General features: G+C 39.4%; 1 protein-coding gene across 1 annotated transcript; it reads left to right on the forward strand.

Annotated features, from left to right (window-relative positions):
* Positions 1-8,027: 8,027 nt before the first annotated feature.
* On the forward strand, positions 8,028-9,809 carry LOC111711826 (uncharacterized). Its single transcript, XM_023486277.1, has 2 exons — positions 8,028-9,287; positions 9,366-9,809. Exons 1-2 carry the CDS (start codon positions 8,028-8,030, stop codon positions 9,807-9,809), a joined length of 1,704 nt encoding a protein of 567 aa, XP_023342045.1.
* Positions 9,810-10,503: the final 694 nt, after the last annotated feature.

Genomic DNA, 10,503 nt, shown 5'->3' on the forward strand with positions numbered 1-10,503 from the left:
TTTTATTATGAAAGCAACTATTAAGAAAAATAGCAGGATTCTAGGTTAAATTGAGAATATAAATTCCTAGTGTGTAGCAACTATAATAAACAAAAAAATATATCTCCGGCCCTTCTCTTTAGAAATAATTCTTTCTTTAATAAAAGGCATGTTTCTTTTTTAGAATGTTCATTATTTAAAACAGATGTATTTATTAAACCTTTGATGTCATGTGTCCAAAAAACCACGAATTTTAGCCTCTTGGATCGAAAAACTGTGCTGTGACCCCATTTCATGCTTAGCCTTTCAAAAACTAAAAAAGTCTCAAGTAAAAAATTAGCATGTTAAATTTAAAAATTCATTTGAAATTGCTGAGCATTATAATTATAATATAGAAATAGATGAGATATTGTTGAGTAAAGAGAGATAATTACGAGGGATTGGTAGATATAGATGAGATATTGTTGAGTAAAGAGTGTTTGTTAGATAGAGATATAATTACGAGGGATTGGTAAATATAGATGAGATACTGTTAAATAAAGAGAGTTTGTTAGATAGAGAGATAATTACGAGGGATTGGTAGATATAGATGAGATATTGATAAATAAAGAGAGTTTGTTAGATAGAGAGATAATTAAGAGGGATTGGTAGATATAGATGAGATATTGATAAATAAAGAGAGTTTGTTAGATAGAGAGATAATTACGAGGGATTGGTAGATATAGATGAGATATTGATAAATAAAGAGAGTTTGTTAGATAGAGAGATAATTACGAGGGATTGGTAGATATAGATGAGATATTGTTGAGTGAAGAGAGTTTGTTAGATAGAGAGATAATCACGAGGGATTGGTAGATATAGATGAGATATTGATAAATAAAGAGAGTTTGTTAGATAGAGAGATAATTAAGAGGGATTGGTAGATATAGATGAGATATTGTTGAGTAAAGAGAGTTTGTTAGATAGAGAGATAATTACGAGGGATTGGTAGATATAGATGAGATATTGTTGAGTAAAGAGTGTTTGTTAGATAGAGAGATAATTACGAGGGATTGGTAGATATATAGATGAGATATTGTTGAGTAAAGAGAGTTTGTTAGATAGAGATATAATTACGAAGGATTGGTAGATATAGATGAGATATTGTTGAGTAAAGAGAGTTTGTTAGATAGAGAGATAATTACGAAGGATCCTACGATTCTCTAGAAATTACTTAGTTTTGGCAACTGTATGGTTCTATACGTAGACACACACACAAGAGTACGTTTCTGCTCAAAACTACAAAGGTCGAGAAGATAACGTATCCAACTGTGTGCGTCATAATTATCTATCTATCCGATAAGATTCTAACGTGAGACATCTAGCGGCATATCTATCGTCCCCTAAAGTAATTTATTATAGGACGGACTATGTTCAATTGGAAAGAACGGCCTCGAGGCAAAAATTTCGTCAAAATAACGGATGTATTTATAACGGAATCTATTAGGTTTGACCGGTAGTTTTCTCCTTGTCAGCACATAAGCTTATTTTACTATGTTTTCCGTTTTTTCACAACAGGATTCGCACTTCACCGTACTTAAGACGTTATACTATTTGTCGGATACGGGCACTGTCTGTACAAAGTACATATGCGAAGGTTCGGGCTCTGTACACACCAAGGGTAGAAATCCCTATATCACATTAAACTATTGAACCGAGAAATAAATTCTATTTTTATGTCTTCACCCACCAACCTCTTATTCTTTCAATTTTATTCTTTTCCCTTCCTTCTTTTACATTAAACTTGTATTGGGGCAAGTTTTAGCTTCCTGGCATTGCACGTGGTACAGGGTAACCCAGGAAAGAACGAGACTAGACTTCAGAGACGACTGTACAGAATTCATTCATTTTTATTTCGAACATTCATGGTTCCTTGCAGATAAACAATTGTAATCATTTAATTTTGGTATATTTTCAGAACCTGAAATCGGAATCAAAGGGTTAAAAGAAACTATACAGAAAAAAATAAAATGATAATAAATGATCCTAGAGCTGAGAAAAATGCTGAATCAAACCGTTATATTGGTTTTCGATCTGGACTGCAGTATTGCATAAATGCAGTTATCAATACTATGCCCTAGGCTTCCCTATTAATTCTGTTTATCGTTTACCCACAACATACTTTATAGACGACTGTACGGAATTTATTGTCTGATTCCTTGCACTCATAATTCCCTGGTACTAAAATCTTTGTTTAATTTGTAAATAAGCCATTTAAAGACAATATTTAAAACAGTAGACTTAACCTGAATTTATATCACCATATCACAGAACTATTCAGGGCGAGATATGTTCTTCAACACTACATGTTGGTCTATAATTCACCACAATTACATTTTGGTCTATAATTCACCACAATTATATTTTAGTCTATAATTCACCACAATTACATTTTGGTCTATAATTCAACACAATTACATTTTGGTCTATAATTCACCATAATTACATTTTGGTCTATAATTCACCACAATTATATTTTGGTCTATAATTCAACATAATTACATTTTGGTCTATAATTCACCACAATTACATTTTGGTCTATAATTCACCACAACTACATTTTGGTCTATAATTCAACCCAATTACATTTTGGTCTTTAATTCAACACAATCACATTTTGGTCTATAATTTTGACACAATTACATTTTGGTCTATTTTTCACCACAATTACATTTTGGTCTATAATTAAACACAATTCCACGGACTCGGCGCTGGCCGTGGAAAAAAATGTTAGAAAAAAAAATGTTAGAAAAGTTTTTTATTTTTTAGCCTTTGTCACCCCCAGGCTACCTATGAGTATCCACAAAAAATATCAGCCCATTCGATTCAGCCGTTTGGCCGGCTATTGGGAACATATATAAGAATGTCTTATTTTATTATATAAATAGATGAGATAGATGTTATATACTGTATGTGTAGTATACATAGAGAATAGAATATGTATTAGAGTGGAATTTACTAGAAAAAAGTGTAAAACGGCCATTTTGTTGTACTGTTTCCATACTGCAGTCTGCAGGTGTACTTCACATATTTATGCTATATAACCTTTTGGGCCCTGGAATATCATTTTATAGAAAATCTAAAAATATTGTTAAAAGAAAACCAAATTATGAAATAGGCTGGTTTCATAATTGACCAATGATCATTTCACAAAGACTCTATGCCTTCCACTTTACAAACTATAATTTTCCGTTATAACTATAAATTAAATGATGTTTTTATTCACCTAATTCATTATAAAGTTTATTTAACAGTTTAAAAAATTCGAAATCGAAATGAATAGTCTAGGGAACATACTGTATTAATGTACTCTACTGCATATAATTTGTGAACATTTACATAATTTGTACACTTTGAACTCCCTTTCAGGCTGAAAGGGACTGAAAAAATTCATACCGAGAGATTCTTTAAATTCCCCTCTAATATATATTCTATTCTCTATGGTATGGTATGGTATTCAGTGTAAACATACATCACTAGGATTAAAAGCTGGTTTAACATGACACGATCTACTACTGAGTACTAGATTTATACATTTATACATCTCTACCAATTTATCATAATTAGGTCTTTCATAAATTTATCTTCATTTCAGGACTTGATATGATTACACAATATTATAAATTCTTAAATTCTGAAGAAAAAATTTAAATTTAGTGTGTGCTCTATATTATCACCTCTTAAAGGTGTATAAAATGGTAGAGACACAAAATGTTGAAAGCCACAAAGTACCCTAGATATAATATAAAAATTTGATTTTAAAATATATCAATAAAACCGGAAACTTCGCGAAACTTCATCTATCTGTTTGTTTACTGGCTACCAATATAATCTTCCAACTATCTATCTATCTATCCTCTTGGCTGAAGTACCTTGTGAATCACTTATATTTGGCACTTGATAACATTTTTGTCATCATATTTTTATTCTAGTACTAGGCAGGGGTATACAGGGAGATTCTAGAACTAGGCAGAGATATACAGGGAGACTCTAGTACTAGGCAGGGGTATACAGGGAGATTCTAGTACTAGGCAGGGTATACAGGGAGATTCTAGTACTAGGCAGGGGTATACAGGGAGATTCTAGTACTAGGCAGGGGTATACAGGGAGATTCTATTACTAGGCAGGGGTATACAGGGAGATTATATTACTAGGCAGGGGTATACAGGGAGATTCTAGTACTAGGCAGGGGTATACAGGAAGATTCTAGTACTAGGCAGAGATATACAGGGAGATTTTAGTACTAGGCAGGCAGGGGTATACAGGGAGATTCTAGTACTAGGCAGGGGTATACAGGGAGATTCTAATACTAGGCAGGGGTATACAGGGAGATTCTAGTACTAGGCAGGGGTATACAGGGAGATTCTACTACTAGGCAGGGGTATACAGGGAGATTCTAGAACTAGGCAGGGTATACAGGGAGATTCTAGTACTAGGCAGGGGTATACAGGGAGATTCTAGTACTAGGCAGGGGTATACAGGGAGATTCTGGTAAAATACTAGGCATGGGTATACGGGGGATTCTGATAAAATAAACCCTAGGCAGGGGTATACAGGGAGATTCTAGTACTACACGCGCAGGGGTATACAGGGAGATTCTGGTAAAATACTAGGCATGGGTATACAGGGAGATTCTGATAAAATAAACCCTAGGCAGGGGTATACAGGGAGATTCTAGTATTAGGCAGGGGTATACAGGGAGATTCTGGTAAAATACTAGGCATGGGTATACAGGGAGATTCTGGTAAAATAAACCCTAATATATTCTAGTACTAGGCAGGGGTTTTATGGGAGATTCTGGTAAAATACCATAGATAAATAAATAAACATAGATAGCTTATGTATGCAAAATCACCAAGAATTGTACAGTCCGAGAACTCATACTTCTAGGGGTCAAAGTGTACTTCAATGATAAGCGGGGTGGTTTGGTGTTTTAATGGATTTTATAATAGAGTGTAAAATAACTCCGGGAATGGAACTATTTGAACAACAATATTTCACTTAGCAATATATAATTGTTAACCATTAATCTTAAAACCTCTGAGAAATGTCGTCTTCAACTTAAAATCTCCTCTCGGAGACAAACCAAACCAAATAATGTCAGCCCGCATTCCCTTTGTTCTCCGCCCCACGGAGCTTTAAAACATTTTCGTTATTGTGAAATCATTAAAGTTAAGCACGAATATTTTCATATGAAGAATTAGTGAATTTCGTTAAATATTCAACTGTAATTTTTTCAGAAGTTAAAAACGTATTTCAATACTGATCAACAATAAGTTTCCCTGTACCATACCAAAATAGATCGTAAGATTTTTTCTATTATTAATATTTATAATAACATTGTACAAGTAACCATGATCTATAATTTATGTTATTTTTTAGGAAATAAAGCTTTTGTTATCGATTTTCTTGAGACGGGGTTACTCTGTTGTGTGTATTTGCGGCAGAATGGAAAGGAATTATCTGGACTGAATTTATTTCCCTCCCAGGAGTTCCGACGGGCCTTTTAATCCAAATTCATCTGGCGTGTCGCTGTTATCTGTCAACATTTTGATCTAACCTCCCTGGCGGATATACAAAACAACCTCGAAATGAATCCAACTACTCCTCTCCACAAGGATCCTCTCAACAACATTCCTCCTGAAACCCCTCATCAGGAGGTACAAAGATGTACAAGAAATTCTCCCTGCAGATTGGCAGGATGCACAATCTGCCTCACACCCACCAACAAGGAAGATCTTCACAGCGTTGCCCTCACCCAGCAACTGGTGCAAAACATCATGAAGAGCCTGCCATCAGAGGTGAGACCATCCTTCAACGATCAGTTCTCCAAGTTCCGTAAACAATGTCCAGCCAATGTCCGACCTCCAGCTACCTTTGGGTTCCTCGCACAGTTCGTGGAAGAATTAGAGAAGAATTATCGGTCCACCCCTTTTCTCTACGACCTCGACCTCTCCCCATCGAATGTAGGGATCAATGTAGTTAGACAAGAAGCCTCCAAACCCAAACCTCAGCCTCCGCGTCCTCCTAACCTCCAGCAAATTAGCCCTCCGAAGCCCTGCGCCTTGTGTACAGTCATGGGATTTGAGGACAACCATTTCTCCCTCTCCAAATTCTGCGGCGCCGGCAAGCTGAGTTCTCCTGAGATCCTCAAATTGAGCGCTGACAATCATCTCTGTTTCACATGTGTCCAAGCCCATGGGAAGAGCTACAAGTGCAAGACCAATTTCTACAACGGCACCCCCAAAGCGTGTCCCAAGGGTTGCTCGGAGAAGGGGATTCCTGTGCATAGGCGTGCCTGCATGCACAACAACCAGGCTCCATTCATCTCCGTCTCCAAGGTCAGTACCGACAAGTCAGTTCCCCTGGTGGAGACCATACTCCTAGGCAACACTCCCATAGGAATCCAATATGACACAGGTTGTCAACTTAGCCTCATCTCCAAGTCAGCCCTCTCAACCATCCCTCAAACAATGTACTCCCTTGGGAGTTCATCTCAAGTAAAGATAATGACCTATGCTGGCAAAGGCAAAGTTGTACTCACCACCACCGTTAAACTGAGAATCCAAGGCAAAACTCTGAAGTTGTCCACTATAGAGGAGAACCTGAACAATGGATCCGCCTTCTCTTTCACCGTCCCATTTTGGTGCGACAAAGAGAATCCACGCCCTACATGCCAGAATCGCCGACAAACCTGAAATTGTGGCAGAGATGGATAAGTACATCAATCAACAAATCAATAATGGGAATTATATCGAGATTAACCCTGAAGATCACAGGGATCAGCACCAACTCCATTTCGTAGCCTACAATTTTGTTGTGTCTTCCACCAGCTCATCTACCAAGGTTCGAATGACCACGGACAGCTCCATGCGAACTGAGACCGGTCTCAGCCTCAACGACGTCTCCCAGCCGGCTCCAGGAAATGTTCCCAACATGAGAGGGATCTTGTTGCACTCCAGATGTCACCCTCACTTTGCAGTTTACGACATTCAGAAGTTCTTCAGGTCCTTGCTCACTTCCACCAAGGACTCCTTCCTCAGGATAGTGTGTGTTCCATCAGGTTTCTTTTCCAGTACCCCTACTCCTAACCCTACCTGGAGATATTTCCGAGATCAGGCGATCCCTTTCGGCGACAGTGCATCCGGTGATTATGCAACTTGTGCGAAAGTTGCAACTGTCAAGACATTCATCGAGGACTCCCCCCCCCCACCTCTGACCTGCAATCCTACAAGCTGTCTTGGAGGACACATATATTGATGACAGGGGCGTAGGAGCCGACTCTCCAAGCAACCTCTCTACACTGCAACAAGAAATAGAAAGAATCCTCAACAGAGGGGGATTCTTTATTAAATCCTGGGAGAAATCTGGTGAGAATGGAACCAGCAAGTACCTAGGTATGAAATGGGATAGACTCAAAGACTTATACAGCCTGAAATTCCGCCTCAACCTCCATAAGAAGTCCCGTGGGATCCCGTCTGGTGCAGATTTAGACTCGGATTTCTTACAAGACGAATCCATTCCTGTTACCAAGAAAAACGTTCTATCTGTTGCGTGTCAGTTCTACGATCCCTCTGGATTGGCTGCCCCCCTCATGTTCACTATCCGAGCACTGTTTAGTGAGATCTGCCGCGATCCTCAGTGTTCCATCAACTCTGTCCTATCCAAGGAACGCACTGCTAAGTTCAGAGATGCGGTGAGAGAGATCTTACAAACTAGGGAAATATTTTTCCCCAGACAGGTCATATTTAGATACCAGGCTCAACTGTTCATTTTTTTCGACAGCTCCCTGCAAGGCTATGGAGCTTGTATATATGCTCACTCTGGCGATCAGTTCAACCTCATCTCCAGCTCTTCAAAGATATTAGGAAAATCTGCATTCTCCGCCCCACAATCTGAAATGGCAGGAGCCTTACTCGCCTCCAGGATGGAGCAAAAGATCAAGCAGGAGTTGTTCAACGTCTCCCTCTCCCCTTAAATTCATTGGAGACTCAGAGATCGTTTTGAGAATGATCGCCAAAAATGATCCAGCTGCAAACCCTGTGTTTTATGGAGTCAGACTGATGGAAATACTAGCCCTGTCTCCACCCAATAATTGGTTCTGGTGTCCTGGAAACCTCAACCCAGCTGACCTGCTCACCCGATCTGGAACCAGCTGCGTGCAGGTCAACTCAAAATTCTGGTTGAATGGTAGTTTCTTACCTCAGGACAAATCCTCTTGGCCCATCGTCCCTTGTTCTTCCATCACCTCAGGTGATATTCCTACTAGGTCGGTCAACCTGGCAAAATTTTCCCCAGATAATCCTTCCCAGGAATATATTCTGAGTCTTCTACATCACGAACAAAGCCTCTCCACAGTTCTCCAGGCTCTAAACCTCCTCCACAAGGTTTGCAGAACCTGGAGAAATGACCCCAACCGGAACAGAATTATCCAAGAAGAACCTACTGCTACCTGGAGTTCTATTAAGTCTTCCATCAGGTCCTCAATCCTCAAGTGTTTTACCACGGAGTCGGCTCTCATCATTGCCAACAACAAGTTGAAACACCTCGTCATCCAGCTGGTGGACGGAGTATATTACGTGTCAGACCGCAGTTTCCGTTCCAGGAACAGGGTTCCTCTTATCTGCAAGAAGACTATTCTTGCCAAATGCATCCTGAACGATGCTCACGCTGATCTGGGTCACGGTAGGGATGTCCTTCAGGTACTTACTCACATTCAGACCAATTTCTTCATCCCTGGAGTTCGTAAAATGATCACTGCTCTGAAGAAATCTTGCCCTGGATGTATCAAGCTGAACAAGATTCCATTCGCAGCATTTGAAGCTGATGTCCCTGACGTCCTCAAATCCATCCAACCTCCTTTCTCCTACTGCCAAGCTGACATATTCGGACCCGTCTTTGCGCACAAAGACGGCACCAAGACCAAGAGGTGGATCCTGGTAATCCTCTGTCTTTCCAGTCGCGGGGTGCACCTAGAAATCCTGCACAACTACAGCGCCCAGAGTATCACCAGAGGTTTTAATAGAACCTTCCCCCTGAGAGGCACCCCTCGCATCATCTGGATTGATGCTGGATTGAACATTGTCAAGGCTGGCAAAGACCTGGTCAACACTGAGATGAAGGTCATCTCCAACCTCAATTTGAAATTCACCTCCATTGAATTCAGAGTCACTCTACCCAAACACCATGCCGGGATCGGAACTGTTGAAAGAATAATTGGTTCCATCAAGAACACTGTCAGCAAATCCCTCACAGGACCGCACGAGTTGGTCATGGACGACAAGGAACTGCTTACCTGGACGCATGGAGTCATTGAAAAACTTACAACAGACCACTGATCCTCGGAGCACTGCTTGGCATCACCCTCACTCCCAACCACGTTCTCCAAGGGTTTCGAGAGTGTTTCGGAGACGAGGTCAAACCTACAGCATCCATCAACCAAGGACCAGGGCAACCTCCCTCAGGTTGGAGATATAGTCCTGTTCAAGAATGAACCCATATACAAGAACCCAATCTCAGCTGCCAGAGTAGAGCAGCTCCTCTGTAGAAAGAACGGTGACGTCTACGGAGCCACCATCAGCTATCGTCGTAAAGTAGGTGGACGAAAAATCGTAGTGGACAGACAACTCAACCAACTGTACCCATTCATGAACCTAGAAGCTCAGTGTCCTCAGGAAATCGTGCCCACCTTAACCTCGGACTCCACAGAAGCAAGGAATCTAGCCCCGAGCTCCAGGCTGGAGCCTGCACAGGACGAATTCCTCCCAGAGCTCAATGCAATCAATCAATAGAATCACTCCAAGCTTCACCACAGGAATTAACTATTTAAACGGTTTAATTTCCTTCTCTTTTCTTCTAAATAAAACAAATTATTTTACAAAAGAAAGATATTGAATACAAAACATTTAAATTGAAGAGTATTAATTTTGATATAATCTCTTAAGTTCATTTATTGGTTCATCAATGACATTTCTGTTCTAATTAACCCTTGCAGTTTAACTCTTCATTCTAGTTCATTTTCAGTTTGCGGTTAATTCTTATATTTTACAAAATATTATCCTGGCAATCAAATTACAAAAACATCTACAACATGAAGTCATTTACTACATTGTTCTAATCTCATCAATTGTCCACCTGTTAAACTCAGTATTAATTAATGTATCTGTTTATTTCAATCAGTCAATCTAATATCTATCAATCAATCAAACTACATGTTTCTTATATTGTTAATGGTTATGCTTTAATTTTCGTATGATATCCAAACATCCTCAAACCCTGCCTGGGGCCAGTGTTAACCATTAATCTTAAAACCTCTGAGAAATGTCGTCTTCAACTTAAAATCTCCTCTCAGAGACAAACCAAACCAAATAATGTCAGCCCGCATTCCCTTTGTTCTCCGCCCCACGGAGCTTTAAAACATTTTTGTTATTGTGAAATCATTAAAGTTAAGCAAGAATATTTTCATATGAAGAATTAGTGAATTTC

This window comes from Eurytemora carolleeae, unplaced genomic scaffold, assembly GCF_000591075.1.
Source record: "Eurytemora carolleeae unplaced genomic scaffold, Eaff_2.0 scaffold1141, whole genome shotgun sequence".
In the NCBI taxonomy this organism is placed as follows: Eukaryota; Metazoa; Arthropoda; class Copepoda; order Calanoida; family Temoridae; genus Eurytemora; species Eurytemora carolleeae.

Bases quoted from the DNA above. Each gene is read 5' to 3' on its own strand.
- LOC111711826 (XM_023486277.1), top strand. From the start codon at position 8,028: ATGATCGCCAAAAATGATCCAGCTGCAAACCCTGTGTTTTATGGAGTC. The intron at 9,288-9,365 runs GTCATGGACGAC...TGATCCTCGGAG, and splicing joins TCACAGGACCGCACGAGTTG to CACTGCTTGGCATCACCCTC.